The 19,630-nt window shown below is 37.1% G+C and overlaps 1 protein-coding gene across 2 annotated transcripts; it reads right to left on the bottom strand.

Moving 5' to 3' along the window:
• Nucleotides 1-4,376: 4,376 nt before the first annotated feature.
• On the bottom strand, nucleotides 4,377-15,436 carry LOC127851866 (uncharacterized). 2 transcript variants are annotated; one of them, XM_052385817.1, is made up of 6 exons: nucleotides 15,307-15,436; nucleotides 15,077-15,190; nucleotides 9,559-9,721; nucleotides 8,529-8,614; nucleotides 5,301-5,392; nucleotides 4,377-5,006 (listed from the first exon to the last, which is right to left on the bottom strand). In XM_052385817.1, the coding sequence occupies exons 3-6, from the start codon at nucleotides 9,694-9,696 to the stop codon at nucleotides 4,900-4,902; spliced, it is 423 nt and encodes a 140-aa protein (XP_052241777.1). In that variant the 5' UTR covers nucleotides 9,697-9,721; nucleotides 15,077-15,190; nucleotides 15,307-15,436; the 3' UTR covers nucleotides 4,377-4,899. The 2 variants fall into 2 exon arrangements, with proteins under 2 accessions (XP_052241777.1, XP_052241784.1); XM_052385824.1 differs by lacking the exon at nucleotides 15,307-15,436 and having other exon boundaries at nucleotides 15,077-15,240.
• Nucleotides 15,437-19,630: the final 4,194 nt, after the last annotated feature.

The raw sequence follows: 19,630 nt of genomic DNA, 5'->3' as shown, positions 1-19,630 counted from the left end.
TGGCGAAATCATAAGACAGCGGAGTACCCGGAGACGACCCCATCTGTTAAATATGAAAGAAATACAAATAAACACACTTGCACCGATTAAGATTGAACCAAGTCCGCATAGGTGAGAAACGAATGTTTAAAGCACTACTCTAGCTTGATAGCAACGCGATACTCAAATCAGTCCCAACAAAGTGATCACACACAGGAATGAACGTTATGAGCACTAAGTAATTTCTAAAGGAGAAATAAAGCAATATTTGAACTCTTGCAAAATGCCAGGAAAAAGTATATTCTTTTAGATTATATTTGCTTTGGATACCTTTAGCGATAACGAATGTATACCAAGAATAGTAATTCTAATACAATTCCGGAACATCAAGCTAGTCAGTACTCTCCCTTGTCCATGTGTACCGCGTGGCGAGCAGCTAGTGTGCAAAACACCAAGAGACAAAAATTTCCCAAAGTCAGGGGATCTCAATACTTACTTTAATACATACAAACCGTTTAATTTAAAAGAAAAATATAACTGTATTAATACAATTCTTGTACACCATACACCGCAGTATGTGTGCATATGTGTCTTGTTTTGAGAAAACTGGGCTTAATTCATGTGCGTAAAGTGTCGTCCCAGATTAGCCTGTGCAGTCCGCACAGGCTATTCAGGGACGACACTATCCACTTTAATGGTATTTTTAGTTTCAAGGAAGTCCCTCCTTACAGAAAATCAACTTAAGGCGGAAAGTGTCGTCCCTGATTAGCCTGTGCGGACTGCACAGGCTAATCTAGGACGACACTCTACGCACATGTATTATTCCCAGTTTTATCAGAACAAGACACATATTATCACATTGCTCTCAATTGTCTTTAAAGTAAAAGATAGACGTTAAATCATGCATAGACACTGATCAAAATATGTGTCTTGTTCTGAGAAAACTGGGCTTAATGCTTGTGCGTAAAGTGTCGTCCCAGATTAGCATGTGCAGTGCGCACAGGCTAATCAGGGACGACACTTTCCGCTTTAATGGTATTTTTAGTTTAAAGGAAGTCCCTCCTTACCGAAAATCTAGTAAAAGCGGAAAGTGTCGCCCCTGATTAGCCTGCGCGGACTGCACAGGCTAATCTGGGACAACACTTTACGTACATGCATTATGCCCTATTTTCTCAGAACAAGACACATATAGTGAAGAGATTGAAATATAGGTTCAATCTTTATTTTTAATTAAACGCAAACTGGTGTTTATTCATAAACCAAAATTAAGAATATATATTTTTCTGAATTCACTATTTATCGAAATTCTCTACTACGATGCGTTGACACCCACGCGAACGCTAAAATGATATCCACTATGGACATAAATTCTATTGTTGCTCCTTTTCAATTGCCACATGTGAATTGCTCATTGCCATTTTTGTTTTGTGAGTAAGAGTCATCAACAAGAAACTTGTATTTCGATAATAACTTGGCTCAAATAACAAAAAAGTTATCGTATCTTGTTGCGTTTTTTATGTGTTTTTTTTGTTTTAGTTTTGTTTATGTGTTGTTGTTTTGTTTTGTTGGTTGTTATTTTTCTTTTCGTTGTTGTTGTGTTTTGTTAGGGGGGGGGGGGGGTGGGGATTTCAAATAAGCAAAAATTTATTCAATCTTGAAGGATGTCGACATTTTTCAACGTGATATGAGCCTCGCTCTGATAAAACGGGGCTTAATGCATTTGCGAAAAGCATCGTCCCAGATTAGCCTGTGTGACCGTACACGCTTATCAGGGACGACACTTTCCGTCCGGACTGAATTTTCGTTTAGAAGACATCTTTTAAACGAAAATGTATTTGAAAGACGAAAAGTGCGGTCCCGAAGAGGCATGTGAGGACTTCACATGCTAATCTGGGACGACACTTTACGTACATGCATTAAGCCAAGTTTTCCTAAAGCTCGGCTCATATTTATTTATACTTCATACACGCAACCTGTAACCAAAAAGCAATCAAATGCAATTACCGCTGCACAGACCAGCATAATCTTATAAAATCGAATCCATATCACACACAATCCAAAGCATTGATTTAAACGAGAAAAAATAATAATGATTACAAAGATCAAACCAACTGATTAAGTACGATGGGATGAATTGCAGTCAGTGTTATGAATTGTTTACAAAGATGTGTGTTTGTGTGTAAAACGTAAACTTAGTACGTATCCACCAATACAAATGCTAAATATACACGAGATTTCATGCGTTAAATATCAAACCTGTTTAGCAACATTTTTAAGCTACTGGACGAACGCTCTGTTGAACATGGTGTTAACATTAACACTGGTATGGAGACGGTTGCTTAAGTTATCGACTTTGAGAGAATGTTTAACAATTACCGTGCTCTGTGCAATGGGGGTTTAATGCATGTGCGTAAAATCTCGTCCAAAATTAGCCTGTGCAGTCCGCAGGCTAATCAGGGACGACAGTTTCCGCTTTTTTGGTATTTTTTTCACAGAAAGTCTCTTCTTAGCAAAAATCCAGTTAAAGCAAAAAGTATCGTCCCTTTATGCACATGCATTAAATCCCTTTTTCACAGAGCACGGCCCATGTACATAATATTTTACGACCGTCATTTGATAGAGAGATAAAAGCGACCGGTGCGTTTATACCAGCGCGGAGGCAGACATTGAGACGAATGCCCGGCTATCGCATCAAAATCCTACCATTAAGGGACCATTTCATTTAAAAATATCCCAAATGGGAAGCTTTCTCTGTTTAAATCTGAATTTGATACAACTCGCTTTGTACAATTATAAAATAAATTATGCATTCTGAGATATAAAAACTCATTTTATTCTATGTAGTCAGTTTGTTTGACCTTATGTATGTTTACATTTTGTTGTTGATGTCATAATTGTGAGCATTCTAGATACCTAGGTTTGACAGGTTTATTAATTAATCGTGACGGAACGTGTGGTTAAAGAGAGGTCTACTGCCTTAACCCTTTACCACTTAGATACGTATTAAGACGCATTTGTAGTCCTATAGAAAGTTAAATTTAATTAAATACCTTTCTTACTAGATTCAAGTTTTAAAGGCTTGTTTTCCAACCCGTAGATACTGATGAGCAGCAAACAGCATAACAACTGAACAGAGTGCGAGTTACCCGCAGGCTGTTCTTGTTTTACGCTGGTTGCACAAGCCATTGCCACTTTACTTCTTATGGGGTAAGGGTTTACTTCGTATTGCTCTTGGGTCAAGAGTTCGATGCCCACTTGAGTTTCTGTTTTTCCTCTATTTTTGTTCCTTATATATTTTATCAAATTGTTCATGTTGTATTATAGTTTATTTGGTGAATGTAATTAATATGTTTAAGTGAAGTGTCTACAAACAGACATACTTTATTTGGCAGTCGAAAATATTTTCATGGCTCATTTAGGTTGCGTGAAAACAAAACGCTTTCAGGTCGATATTGCAGCATTTCTAGTCTTGAGATGCCTTCAAACAGTCTGAATAACTCACAACAAACTGATGGACCGTGCACAATTAACCGCAAAGAATCAATTTCTTCAACTCAAACAGAGACAATGATGAAGCGGCGGCGGACAGCAGTTGACACAGTACACCGGAGTTGAGCCTCGGCATGGAAAACGGGGCTTAAAACACCTGCTTTATGTGTTCATTGCCCAATACCCCTGCATGTTAGGTTGACAGATGGTCACTATTCTTACATAAGGCTGTTGGTAACGAAAGCCCGTCTTTTTGCGATGTCACTTGAGTTGCATTACTCCTGAACCACAGTTCAAAAGACTTCGAGACGGAGTGATCACAGTTACTACAGACAGGCGGCACTTTAATGGGCTTTATTGAGTGCGTTAAGTGTCGTCCCAGATTAACCAGTCCATTGCGCCCATGCTGATCCGGCACAACACTTTTCGCCTAGACTCGATTTTCGCTAAGAAGAGACTTCCTTTAAACGCAAAATTCCTTAAAAGCGGTAAGTTTCTTCGCTGATTAGCCTGTGCGGATTGCACAGACTTATTTAGCCCCGTTTTAGAGTGGTGTTTTATACGATTAGTGGTGGGTATTTTCCCTTTAAGTTTACTGTGAATATACCCTTCCTTAACAACTGTTATACTGAGATTCATGATTCAAAATATTGCATTACAAAGACGGACAGTTCTGATCAACACAAGCTGAGAGGGAGTATTCTTAACTGCGAGAGATATCGTTGTCGATGCTCCACAATGTATCAGTTTTAGTAATAAAAAATATGTCAACAAAAATCTTTAATATTCATCTGAAGTATTGATATTTGCTGAAACAACACATAACGTAACGAATACTTTTACACATGTGTGTTCAATACATTTTATTGCCATTTGGGTCATTGGGTGGATTTAAAATTAAAACGAAATTATGTGCACGCTTTATTGACGTTATACAAAATAATAAATATAAGCGACTAAATATACAGTACCTTTTTTATTGTGTTAATGTTTTCTATTTGTGCCATCACAATCATTAAAGGTTTGTATATTTATTTCAGTAAAAAGAACACCAATCGCTACATACTTGGAATATATGGAAAATGCTAGAAAATTTGTTAATAAGTGTTGTCATTTGCGGGGAAAAACAATAATAAAGATATGCGTTATGTGCGTTAATAAAGTGCTCGGTCAAGTCTCGTACAGCCCAATCAGAAAATTGTTCACTAACGTGCTGTCGAAAAGGAATGATATTGTTTTCGAATAGACAGAATCTTATTGGTCAGCCTTTAATTATGGAAAGATATGATTGGTCAGAATTTTTTAAGGCTAAATAAAGCAACCACTCAGAAGCTTTTTGGGATACACCAATGAGATTAGAGATATCATTCGATAGTCTGAAAGTCTGACATCAGGCATGCGTGAACATCCGACCACGTGATTGGAGCGTCTCTAAAAATCGTTCACTATCATTTGCGTGAATTCATTTTTGTCCACAGATCCTGAACCGTCGGTGTCCACTTGATTAAAGAGTTCCTCCAGTCGGTTGGCGTCAATCTCTGGAAACAAACAATTAAACAGTAGATTCATTATTATGTTGAACTTTTGAGTTGTGATGTCTAACCGAATAAATGGCGTCTTAATATAGGAAAAGGCGTCGCACTGAAGAAATTACGTCTTTCTTAGGAAATATTGTTCATGCTTATTAAAAAAGGTATGTCTTTTTAAATCATCTTACTTGAACATGTTGTGCGACTTAAAAAATACTAATGGGTGATTTGAACAACATTGTCTTACATAAAAAATGACGGCTTGCTAAAAAATATTTGTCTTGACTTCAATATGATTCCTACTTTTGTTTTCAATGTAGGCCTTCATCTCTGACAGAGAGATCTTGCCCGATCCGTCTTTGTCAATTTCACTGAACATCTCTTCGACTGCGTCCCTGCAACATATATACACAGTTCAAACGTTACCAACCGTAGCGGCGATTGCTTTTTTAAATTTAATAACAGTCGCCTAATCTTTGACTACTCGAGGAACACAACGGCATACGGGGCTAAATTGTTCGTTGTTGGTGTTGTTTAGTAATGCAATAATATAAAAATACACAAGCATTGTTAAGATCGATATACACCCGTGAATCCTTCATCAACGAAGATATTTTTTCTTAAGATGTATTATTATTCTTATAAGAATATTTGAAAACCAGAAGTGCCACCGAAACCGGCTTTACTATAGCCGTGTGTCAAATAACACGTTTATTAATGAAATTTATAAAATTACTATATATGCTTAAAATGCACATTAAATGGCACTTCGGAACAAAGTTATAGAGAAGATATAGCCCCAAACTTCATGGATGTTAGCTATGTGCTTAAAGATCAAACTTTGGAGGGTTCATTCTTACAATCTATGAAATATTACTTTTCTGAAATGTGTGTTCTTATTGACACTTAACTTCTCTTCACAATCTACATGTCATGTTTTCTTCAATAGATGTCACATAAAACAACTGAAGCCCCAAGGCTAAGATAAATTGCATTAATCTAAATAGTATCTGCCACAATCATTGATGCATGTACAACCTTTTACGCCTGTCGACTGAAACGTTACATATCAACAAACCGATGGGTCCTTGCATCACGTTTTACCCGGTGATTTGACAGACGTCAATGTACGTCTTGATATTGCCCCATAAATTGAAGGACATCGTGAAAGATCTTGAGATTACCCCTTGATTTGGCAGACGTCGCTGAATTTCTTGATATAACCCATGACTTGACCGACATAAGTGAACGTTTTGAGATTACCCCCAGACTTAGACATACATCGCTAAACGTCTTGAGATTACACCATGAATAGACAGCCATCGATAAACGTCTGAGATTATCCCGTGACTTGACAGACATTGATAAACGTCTTGAGATCGCCCCGTGACTTGACGTCTGATAGATTATCCCGTGACTTAACAGACATTGATAAACGTCTTGAGCTTACCCTTTGACTTGACAGACATCGCTGAATGTCTTTATATAACCCATGACTTGACAGACATCACTGAATGTATTGATATAACCCATGACTTTACAGACATCACTGAATGTATTGATATAACCCATGACTTTACAGACATCACTGAACGTCTTGAGATTACCCCGTGACTCAGACAGACATCGCTAAACGTATTGTGATCTCCCCATTAATTGACAGACATCGCTAAACGTCTTGAGATTACCCCTTGACATGACAGACATCACTGAATGTCTTGGTATAACCCATGACTTGACAACATCACTGAACGTCTTGAGTTTACCCCTTTACTTAGACATACATCGCTAAACGTGTTGAGATTACACCATGAATTGACAGACATCGCTTAATGTCTTGATATTATCATTTGGCTTGACATACATTACTGGACGTCTTGAGATTACCCCATGAATTGACAGACATCGCTAAACGTCTTGAGATTACCCCGTTACTTTATGCAAACCGTTGAACGTCTTGAGACGCGAGTTGACAGACGGTGTTGAACATCTTGAGATTACCCCCAGACTTAGACAGACATTGCTTAACGTCTTGAGACTGCCCCATGAGTAGACAGACATCTCTAAACGTCTTGAGATTATCCCATGACTTGACAGACATCGCTGAATGTCTTGATGTAACCCATGAATAGACAAACATCGCTTTACATCTTGAGATTCCCGTGACTTGATGCAAATCGGTTTACTTCTGGGATGCGACAGACGTAGTTCAACATCTTGAGATTACCACTTGACTTTACAGACGCCGCTTAATGTCTTGAGTACCAAGCTTATTTGTTAATACCTCATTATGTAACTCTGTTGTGCCGCTGTGCTAAACCTTGACCTAGTTGTCTTATTTTGACATGATTTCAACTTCTCAAGTCATCTTCGTCTCATATTTCACATGTATTGTCATGTCACGCATCACCAAACTAAAAGCTTAATGTCACGTAATATATTTCAGGCAATGTGTCCTCTTGAAACGTATGTGTCTTTTAATGTGCGACCTTATCTTTTACATTATGTATCGCTTCCACTTAACGTTAGAGTTAAGGCATCCTTGTATTTGTCAAAGCGTGTGTGCGCAATCGTATGTTTCATTTGTGTTTTATTGTACGTACAACGTGTGTTTCGCTAAACGTGTCATTTTAGGTGTCAAATTGCGTGACATTTCATCTTTTACATTATATGTCAGCTCGGGTGTCTCCTAAAGTGTGTATCGATCGATTCGTTACTTAACATTCCAGTCATTTTTAAAATACATAGATAATCTCAAGGAAGGATCGATTTCTTGAGTGATACTGTCTTGTATAAATTTTGTTGGGTTTGTACTTAAAATATTGTGTCATGGATTATCTACCCTGGGACAATTTATTATGTAATGAAAGCTTTATGTGTTAGGTGGAAAATGTCATGAAGAAATTAGGACATAGCCGGATGATATCCTTGTGGGAATAGTTGTTATCCGGATCTCAACAATAATAGGAAACCCATCTAGTCCCTCGGTACAACAAAGCTGACCCATTATTCGAAACAACTGTAGTTTCATAAAATATACACGGTAGAAACGGTATGTGATTTTGGAAGAATTTAACATCAGTGGGCTTTGTACAGACAGATAAGAGGGCCGTTCCGAAATATATCCCATTCCGCAGAATGTCTGTCAAGGTTATGGGGGGTTTTGTTATGGAGGAGTTATCTTATGAAGGGATTATGATGTGGAGAAATCAAATGTTGAATTACCACTAACTTTCATGAAATAATCTGTAATTTATCACTTACTTTCTCTATTAAATCTAGAATTTCCACTTATTTTCTCGATTAAATTTGTAATTAACACTTTTCTCGATTAAATTTGGAATGACCACTAACTTTGTCGATTAAATTTGGAATAAAAACTTACTTTCTCAGTTAAATTTGTAATTATCACTTACTTTTTCAAGTGAATTGCCTCTAACTTTCTCGATTTGAATCGTGACTCGCTTACTCTCGCGTTTAAATCTTTAATAACCACTTACTTTCTCGATTAAATCTTAAATAACCACTTACTTTCTCGATTTTTTGCACACTTCCCCGACGAACTCTTCTCTGCTGATCTGTTTGTTGCCGTCCTTGTCAATATCGCGGAACATTTCCTAAAATCATAACAACAATCAAATGCTTACAAAAACAAGTTATGTCCCTATGAATGTAGGCTAGCGAAAGGATAGAGTAGTGAGCTTGTCGGTCCTCCGGGAAGAAACAGTGAGCTCCTCGGTCACATGGGATAAAGTTGGGAATATATCGGGCCGACAATCTCGGTCAGACGAAAAATAAAGCAGGGAGCTTGTCGGGCGAAAGACGGGATAATACAATAAGCTTGCCTACCAGACACTCTCGATTCAGACGTGATACAGAAGTGAGCTTGTCGGTCATACTTGATAAAGTTGTGAGCTTGACAAAGAAAGGCTAAACCAGGTTTTTGTAGACATGAAGAACATCATAATGTGCATTTCAAGTTCAACTTTAGATACTGTCATGAACACCACTATGTATTTTTATTTATAATCGTGTACACGTATCTGATTCTCCATTTGCAATTATAAATTCACTGTCAATAACAATGACACTATCTATGAGCCTCGTTCTAGGAAAACTGGGCTTAAAGCATTTGCGTTCAGTGTATTCACACAAATTTTTCGTTTCAATGAAGTTACTTTTAAAACGAATATCCAATGTAGGCTGATATTGCCATTCCTGATTAGCCTGTGCGGACTGTAGAGCCTAATCTGGAGAGACACTTTATGCAAATGAGCCGTGCTCTGTGAAAAGGGGGTTTAATGCATGTGCGTAAAATTTCATCCCATATTAGCCTGTGCAGTCAGCACAGGCCAATCAGGGACGACACTTTCCGCCTAAACTTGATTTTATGCTAAGAAGATACTTTCTCTACAAAAAAAACCCATAAAAGCGGAAAAGTGTCGTCCCTGATTCGGGACGACGCTTAACGCATATGCATCAAACCCTTTTCACAGAGCCCAACTGCATTAAGTCCCGTTTAGTTTCCCGGAGCGAGGCTCGTTTTATTATTCGAACTTACAATGACCGAGGCCTGTGGAAGTCCATAATCTGTTAAGACCTTCACGAGCTCCTGAATGCTGATGTTCCCATCTCCCGACGCGTCGCATTGATCAAAGAATTCGTTCGCCTGGGCATTGGTAAGCAGGATACCGGACATCTTGACTGTTTTTCTGTGTTACTGACTAGAAACATAATTGAGAACCGGTCATTTTTAAATCTGGACTGGTTTTCTGAGTTCCTAACTAAAAACAGAGCATAGAACCGGTCTATTTTAATAAAGTTGATACCGGAAATATAGACTAGTTTTGCGAGTTACTGACTAGAAACATACTAGAGGACCAGACTATTTGGAAATCTTGACTGGTTTTCTTAGTTACTGACTAGAAACAGGATAGAGAACAAGTCTATTCGAAAAATATGATAACGGACATCTTGACTGGTTTTCTGAGTTTCAGACTAGAAACATAATAGAAAACCGGTATATTGGACATCTTGACTGGTTTTCAGAGTACCTGACTAGAAAAATTCAAAGAGAACCGGTGTATTGGAGATACATGTACTGACTAATTTTCTTAGTTGCTGACTAGAAACAAAATAAAGAACAAGTCTATTTCGAGAACGTTTATACCGGACATCTTAACTGGTTTTCTGAATAACTGACAAGAAACATAAAAAGGGAATCAGTCTATTGGAGATATTGACTGGTTTTCTGAGCTTCTGACTGAAAACAGAGTAGTAGAGAACCGGACATCTTGATTGGTTTTCTGAGTAACCCGTAGTTCGAGCACTGATTTCAAGCCCCTAGTTGGAGCACTTATTTCAAACCCCTAGTTGGACTACTGATTTCAAACCTCTAATTAGAGTACTGATTTCAAACCATAGTTTGGAGCACTGATTTCAAACCGTAGTTGGACGACTGATTTCAAACCCCTAAGTGGACTACTGACTTTAAACCCCTAGTTGGAGCACTCAATTCAAACCCCTAGTTTGAGCACTGATTTCAAACCCCTAGTAGGAGGACTGATTTCGGACCCAAGTTCGAGCACTGTTTCAAACCCGTAGTTGGACTACTTATTTCAAACTTCTAGTTAGAGCACTGAATTTAAGCTCAGAATTGGAGCACTGATTTCAAACCCTAGTTGGACTACTGATTTCTAGTTAGAGCACCGATATCAAATTCTAGTAGAAACGCAGATTTCAAACTCTAGTTGGAACACTGTATTAACCCCGTAGTTGGAGCACTTATTTCAAACCCCTAGTTAGCTATTGATTTCAAATCCTAGTTTGAGCACTGCTTTCAAACTCTAGTTCAAAACCAGATTCGAACCCTAGTTGAAAGACAGATTTCAAACCCTAGTTGGAGCACTGATTTCAAACAACTAGTTGGACTACTGATTTCAAACCCTAGCTGGAGCATCGATTTCAAACCCCTTGTTGGGGCAATTTTCAAACCCGAGCTGGAGTATACATGGATAGTTCTGGGATAGATACTGTTAATCTGATGTCGCTCAAGAATGGCAAAAATGGCGATTTTCGTCAACTCCATTTTCGTGTTCATACACAACCACATAATTTCGACTTGCCCTGAACCTAGCATGTAATCTGTTTAACCCATTTAGGCCTAGCGTCTAGAAAAAAAGGCATTGAAAAACGCGTAGACCCAGATGAGACGCCGCACGATGCGGCGTCTCATCTGGATCTACGTTGTTTGCTTAAAGGAATTTCTGTAAGAAATATTCTAAATATAGAAATAGATATACTGAACATCCCTAATTTTGGAAATAAATTGATCCAATTTAGAAGGATGGAAGAGTCCACTAGGCATAAATAGGTTAAAAGCTTATTGTATCACCATTAAAAGTCAGACGTTTCTCCTCCGTGTTTATTTCTTTGATGAATAAGCTTTTTCGGTTGACAGTCGTAGTCTATCAGTAAAGATTAACTCGCTTGCTTCAGTGGTTTTAAATGTAATGGGATGACTAGGGATTTAAACACGATTATTTCTTGTATAGATAAACAACTTGAAACTGTTCATTCCCGCATTATGCAGCCTCAGGCGCGGAAGGACTGCCTATATTTTCAAATACACACAAATCGGTGCAGAGTCTAGACGGTGTTTCCTTGTTTTGCAGTGTCTGAACTGCATTATATCCCCGTCTAGCAATCTATTGCACATGATATCAACAAGATTATACGAAACTGTTTTATTTCACTTCAGAGTGTTTTATCAGCGGAATAAAAAATGAAAATGACGATTACAAACATGTATTAACTAAGTATTCTTGTAATCATCTTAATATTGTAAAACATTGGAAAATTGGCAATAGATTCGTTAGAATAAATGCGTTGTGTGCTTTCGTACTGATTAGAATTGTTTGTGTAAAAGTTCCCATCGTATCGATAATGGATGTATCCTCTGCTGATGAGAAATTAACTATGTTATTGTAAGTTCGATTTAATTTTATTCCGCTCCATTTGAACAAAAACAAATCTACTCGAAATAAGAAAGCGTATATAATAAGAGCCGCGCTCTGAGAAAACTGGGCTTAATGCATATGCGTCAAGTTTCGTCCCAGATTAGCCTGTGCAGTCCGCACAGGCTAATCTGGGACGACACTTTCCGCTTTTATGGTATTTTTAGTTTCAAGGAAGTCTCTCCTTATCAAAAATCAAGTTTAGGCGGAAAGTGTCGTCCCTGATTAGCCTGTGCGCACAGGCTAATCTGGGATGACACTTTACGCACATGCATTAAGCCCAGTTTTCTCAGAACAAGGCTCATATCTACAACATCGCCGCTATGTGTTTTTGTGTACAATCGGCTCAAGTTTTAGGTACAGTTAAAATAGCGATACAACTGACAGCTATCAAAACCATTAAACAGAGCAGATTGTTTTCGTTCAAATATATTACAAGTATCATTCTTAAGTGAGTTTAAAATGCGTCAGTCCCACTCGAGTGCACTGAGTACCAATAAATCAACTAGAAAGCTACATTCATTCATTATCAAACCTGTTTACCAACATTTTTGTGTTACGAATTAAATGCCCGGCAGAAAATGACAGGATTTATCCACTGTACGGATGATTAAACACGTTTGCGAGGGTTGCAGTTTATTCAATCCATATAAAGTGTGTCACTAACTCGCTGAAGAGTGGATGTCATAAATAGATAGTAACATTGGGTAGAGTGTAGTTTTGCAAATGCCATTAGTGTAGGTGTATCGACGGTATTTCAGCTTAAATAACATATAATAAACACATATTTAAAAAAGATAGTGCCTTTTGAAGAACTAGGACACAATACTAATAAAACCCCGACGATCCTACATTCCACCTTTCACCACAAAACCATTCAGAATTGTGTATGAGATTTTGTTCAATCACTCACAACGGCCATATCGCTTCGTCGCAAATTTTGGCAAACTGTTTGATGTTTTCGTGACACAAGACAACAGAATGTAATTTTTAGACATTTTAAAAGTAAATATTTTGAAACAGTCATGTGAGTGAGTGTGCAATCGGCGCAATGTTACATTCAATCACTAGCTCTAAAATATTGATAAAACAGAAAACTAACAAAATCAAAACGATTTAACCGAACTGAGTGTTGTTCACAAAATACTTTTCTAACATAACACTTTATGCACTTTAAACTGCGACCGTCCCTTTGTAGTTTACGTAGTGCTGTAAATAAACTGAAAAGCTAAACATAGATAATATCACGTTCGTTCATTATCAAAACTGTTTACCAACATTTTGCGTTACGCATTTTGTGCCTTGCAGAAATGTACCATATTCATTCATTTTATGGATGATTTATCATGCTTGCGAGGGTTGCAGAAATTAATTAACCCATTTATGCCTAGAGCGTCTAGAAAAAAGGCATTGGCAAACAGCGTAGACCCAGATGAGACGCCGCATGATCTCATCAGGGTCTGCGCTGTTTGCTTAAAGGAATTTCTGTAAGAAATTTTCTAAATATAGAAATAAATATACTACACATCCCTAATTTTGGAAATAAATTGATCCAATTGTGAAGGATTGAAGAGTCCACTAGGCATAAATGGGTAAAAACCGAATAATTTTAGTAGTTCACCATCTTGTAAACGAGTACGCGGTATAAGTACGTAGTAAGATAGGGTAGAATGCTTGGAAATGTTATTACGGTGGGTGTATTTACAGTATACAGTGTATTTAAACCGCATGAAACACGCATTTTTAAGTGAATGTTTCTTGTGAAGAACTAGACACAGTATCAATAAAACCCGGCCGATCTCATATTGCGCTTTTCACCACAAAACACTTTACGCACATGCATTTAACCCCCTTTTCACAGAACGCGACTCAAATGTGTACACTTCAACACGAGATGAACTTATGCCCAACCTAGTATTAGCTTTAATAGCTATCAATACGCGCCAACGGGGCATCCATGTATAATAATAAACTTATTTTAAATATCATCAATATCAGATAAGATGTTTGCTTTTGCGTATAAAAACCTAAGAACACATTCACCTGTCTTTATGTAGACGGTTTAGGTCCGTAAAATACTTTAGTGGCAATCACGAATATATGTGCCTGTAACTTTTCTTTTATAACAGTAAAAGAAGTTAATGTAATCAAGCGAGCAATGTGTTTCTTGGTTTTGATACGTTATATTGCCCTCCTCAAATGCGGCGAACGCTTCGCCATGTTACGTTGTCGTAAATGATTGCAAAAAGCAAGCCCCATATTTATGTATGTTTAATTGAGCCGCGCTCTGTGAAAAAGGGGTTTAATGCATGTGCGTAGTGTCATCCCAGATTAGCCTGTGCAGTCCGCACAGGCTAATCAGGGATGACACTTTCCGCCTATACTAGATTTTTGCAAAGAAGAGACTTTCTTGAAATGAATAATATCAGAAAGCGGAAAGTGTTGTCCCTGATTAGCCTGTGTGGACTGCACAGGCTTATCTGGGACAACACTTTATGCACATGCTTTTAGCCCCCTTTTCACATAGCAAGGCCCAATTTTAAGAGAGGTAAGTTATACCAAATGATGTTTTCAATCGATTTTAAAAGTAGGTCATAAAATAGATATTTAATTTGTAGTAACTTGGGACATTAAAATCATTTTCCCTCATAGCAAGAGTTCAAAATATTGCGCTTTACATCGCTAACATAATTTGACTATTCAAAAATGTCAATAAAATATCATTATATATACACAGCGCCTGCCAAAGACGGACAACGCGTGCAAACTATGAAGTCGCCAATCTGTCTTCGATCCACATACAATTTGAAGCTGCAATGCTAATCGCTATTGTTTTTATATTTTCTCAGTGGGGGTTTCTATTTCTTATTATCCAATACATTATAGTCTTCGAAGAAACAATTCAACATTAACAAATTATGCCACACATGATAAATAAAATTGGTACAATACCTGGTTATCAAAATTCCTAAACGCACACTATGCTAATATTAGAAAAGAGCACCCCAAAATACGACACAAGCAAAATTATTAAATCAATTCACAAGCACGCACAGTCCTTACCTCGGCAAGCAAATCCGCAAGACTGACGACACGTGAACACCGCCGCTACAGCTCTGATATCCGCCTGAACGCCTTTATAAAACACGGTCCACTGGTTCGGCCGATAGCACAAAGCTGAAATATTAAAACGCCGAGCGATTGCGAAATATGATCAATGTACAGTCGTTATTCATGTGACGATTTTATCAAATAAATACATATACCATGCGTCAGTACACCAACAAACCTACATCAATAAACTTATCGACAACGCTCGGTGAAAGTGGAAATTAGCTATGCTTCACCACTCATATTCGTCCTGTCTATTTAAAGCTGTAGGTTTGCACAACTGGATATTGCCAGAATTGGACTTCGTTAATGCTATTTACTATTATGGAAATTCCGGTTTTTACCGGAATTTCGTTCTAACTGGCTACACGAACTGTCTGGAATTTTCCCTTCCACTCTCCGTATTTGGCAAACAAGCAGAATTATAGCGCCAGACGGTAGCTTGATCGATCGTCGTCCTCGCAGCATGTGTTTGCATGAATGGTGCTGGGTTAAATAACACTATTTCGACATGGCAGTCGTGGTAATATCATATTTGTTGGAATACCACAAACAATATTAATATACGTGCGAATTGATATGTAAAATGTTTCTTTTGAAAAAGATAGGAATATTTATGTACAACACTAATTCGTTCGATTTAAGAGGTAACTTAGCTTAAATTAAGTCCTTCTGGTCATACACGGAAATGTTAATCCGTTTTGAATTATTATAAAATTATTTGATTTGTTTTCTGCCTTTCTAGGGATTTTTTAATTTCTGTGTTTCTTAGGATTTATTCAGTGAAACATAAGGACTCAGAACATTGTCTGCAAAACTTGGTTTAGCCTTATTGCTAGTTAGAATAGAATGTATGTGCAAATTTGATGGCCATGACGACACAACGATCACGTTAATACTTATTTTTTAGTTTCATTGTACCTCATTCTGTTTATCATGCTAGTATTAAAATTTGGTAATTTCAATTCAATGAAATCAAATTTTTAGTGTTTTTATTGCTTTAGAATGTATTGTTCGATGCTAGGAGATTAATATGTATTAATTTTTGCGTGTTTTGAGATTAATTCTGGACATAGTGCGAGGTTAGGCTAGCCATCAACGATGTGCTTTTTTACATTGACCGTTCCATGGCAGTGACTCCGAAATTAAACTTTTTTGGTGAAGGTTTGTATACTGCGATGTGTATTTGTTGTTATTTGGTTACATTCCATTAAGATGAGGTTGGACTAACCTTCAAACCGGCTTAAATCCCTATCATTTGCATTGACCGTTCCCAGGCGGAGACTTCAGTTTTAATCATTGTTTTATTTTTTTAATGTTTAACAGTATATATAGTTTTTTTTTTGTACAGACAATTAATCACTTTCCTAAAATAAATGACTACGAAGGTTTACAAGATTGTATTGCCTGATGTCTTTTGAGTTTCAATGTTCCTATATTTTATATGTGATAACCCATTTGTCCGCCATATTGTGACATGTCAATATGTACACGGGAATACGATTTATCATACCACCGCATTGATATCTGCCTGATATAACGTTGCCTGATATATTTTTTTATATCATGGTCAACAGGAAGTTCTTATATCAGTCAATGTTTGGAGTTACGTGGGATTTGCAATAAAGTCAACAATTTCTATCAACATTAATCAGGCTCAACAAAACAAACAATTTGATACCAAGAACGCATATATTCTATTCTAGTTTAAAGTCATAAATCACAAAAACGTTTATTTTTTAAAAAATAACCACAGCCCGCACTACAAAGTTAAATGACGTCATCAATGGGACAATAAGTCTTAAATATCGATATAGTCATTGCACTCGCAAGTGCTGCACAGAAAGTCAAGGCAAATGATAACTGTATGCTAATCCTCAACGTTTTAACAAATGAATTAACACGCTTATGTCAATATTGACAACATCATCAAAATGTCAATTTCAATACACATCTCCAAAATGGCGTCTCCAAACTATTCGGTGAAGTGTGTTCTTCGATTAAATTTGTCGCTGCAGTCCATTCCTGATCTCCAATTCAAGACGTTTATAATTAAAGCGGGTGTACTCTTCTCATTCGTAGTGCAAACAACTTCTTTTCTCTATACGATGTTTAAAATAAGCGACTATTCGTGTCTTCTTTTCGAACGCCGTTGCTATATGTATGTCAACGTGTAAAAGCCGGATCAGCAAAATCAGAGGGGATCAGTACATTTTAAATATAAAAAATGGATTTTTTTGCAGATTTTTAGAAACATGTGGTATGATAAACAGAAAAACAGGTTACTGTCCCATCGTTTTGTAATATATCAGGCTCGGCACGAATAAAATAACGGCTCGGCAAGCCTCGCCGTTATATTATTCTAAGCCTTGCCTGATATATTACAAAACGATGGGACAGTAACCTGTTATTCTCTATGTATAAAACCAGACAAAACTTTAGAATGCAACGAAGCACTAACAATCGAAATATTAATTGGCTACACTCCAACAACTATTATACCGCTTTTACAGGATAACTTGTGATGAAAAGTACATGCAAACTGTTATATTGATCTTATATTTATACTGACACTGGGTACGGTGTATTACAAAGATTATGTAATTTTATATTGTGTATAAAAATCACACTTAAACTTTCAATTTCATTCAATAAATAAACCCTTATTTCCAACAGTATTTTAATATCATGTAATGCGTTTGTAGTCCCACAGATGGTTCATAAGACTGACGGAGTTGGGTATGCCAAATATCGAATTGATCATGCTTTACTAGTAGGTCGGTTTTCAAAAATTGTCCTATCTGGATACATTGCTTGATAGTTTAATTTGTGTATGCCCCCGGATCGAATGATCGGGGGTATATTGTTTTTGGCCCGTCTGCTATTGTATGTGTGTGTCTGTGTGTATGTGTATCTGTGTGTTTGTGTGGCTGTGTGTCTGTCCCAAAACTTAAACCTTGGTCATAACTTTTTCAATATTGAAGTTAGCAACTTGATATTTGGCATGCATGTGTGTCTCATGGAGCTGCACATTTTTATTGGTGAAAAATCGAGGTCAAAGTCAACCTTCAAGGTCAAAGGTCACATATATGGATTCAAAGCAGCGCATTAAGGGGAATTGTGTTTCTGACAAACACATCTCTTGTCCAAACATATCATCTCACCTATAGAAAAGGTCTGTGTTACTTTGAAAGATAACACAAAAAAAAGAATGCTATGACCAGCATAGTTCTATAAATGCTTGGCTGTCCTTCTAGCGTGACCCATCAAAGGCGCTTACAGAGAGAGTTTCAAAGTTTATTGTCTAATCCATGACATGTACAATAAAATACATAAAATAACACAATTTACAAACATGCATGGCCAATCTTATATATTTGTAATAATTTGTAATGTGTGCTATTACGATTTAAACTGTTGCCTTTTTTACAGGCACATGTTTCATTGACATACATCATTAAAACCAGATTACCCCTGCTAACTTTTTGTTAAACACCTGTAATAAAATATTGAAGTTGATAAGACACTGGTGATTGTAAAACAGGGCATTAATGCGCAAAGTGTACACGTAACGAAGGGGAACAAGAATGAGAAATGTGTGACACTGTCGTGTTGTTTTTCTAGCGTATGGAACGCCATAGCTGTCTCACATTGTTACATTTCTTTTTGTCTTCATTAGAAGGTGTCTTATTATGTCAAACCGTCGTGATATATTGTCCATATTTGTTGTTGTCTTGTCAACGCACAATCGTATTATGTCAAACCGTCTTGTTATCTTGTCTGAATGTGATGCTGACTTGTCTAAATACAGTCTTATTATGTCGAACCGTCGTGGTATCTTGTCCAAATGTGATGTTGACTTGTCAATACACAGTCTTATTATGTCAACCATTTCGTCACAGGAAGTGGTTATAAACCACAATATTTTTGGTCAACAATACAGAAACGAACATCATGAAAGTGAACAACATCACCGAGACGAACGACATCACTGAATTTGACATAATAAGACAGTGTCTAGACGAATCATTACACATTTTTACAATATAACACTATTATTTGACATTATAAGACTGTGTTTAAACAAGTCAACGCAATATTTTGACAAAATAACAGGACTAGTTGACATAATAAGCCAGAGTGGAGACAAGTTATCACCGCATCTGGACAAGATAACATGACGGTTTGACATAATATGACTGAGTGTTGATATGTCAACACCACATTTGGACAAGATCAAACGACGTTTCGAAATAATAAGACTGTATTTTGAAAAGTCAACATCACATTTGGACAAGATAACATGACGGTTTGACAAAATAAGACTGTATTTTGACAAGTCAACGCTACATTTGGACAAGAAATCATGACTTTTTGACATAATAAGACTGTATTTGGACAGGTCAACACCACATTTGGACAGGATCACACGACTGTTTGACATAATAAGACAGTGTTTTGACAAGTCAACACCACATTTGGACAAGTTAACATAACGGTTTGACA

Source organism: Dreissena polymorpha, chromosome 1 (assembly GCF_020536995.1).
Source record: "Dreissena polymorpha isolate Duluth1 chromosome 1, UMN_Dpol_1.0, whole genome shotgun sequence".
NCBI lineage: Eukaryota > Metazoa > Mollusca > Bivalvia > Myida > Dreissenidae > Dreissena > Dreissena polymorpha.
Note: the sequence above shows the minus strand (reverse complement) of the source record. Positions and strands in the feature narration are given on the sequence as shown.

Excerpts from the sequence above, each read along its gene's own strand:
- LOC127851866 (XM_052385817.1), bottom strand. The coding sequence starts at position 9,696 with ATGTCCGGTATCCTGCTTACCAATGCCCAGGCGAACGAATTCTTTGAT. Across the intron at positions 5,393-8,528 it reads GTGTGCAAAAAATCGAGAAA|GGACGCAGTCGAAGAGATGT; the intron begins GTAAGTGGTTAT and ends TATATGTTGCAG. Across the intron at positions 5,007-5,300 it reads GGCCTACATTGAAAACAAAA|AGATTGACGCCAACCGACTG; the intron begins GTAGGAATCATA and ends GTTTGTTTCCAG.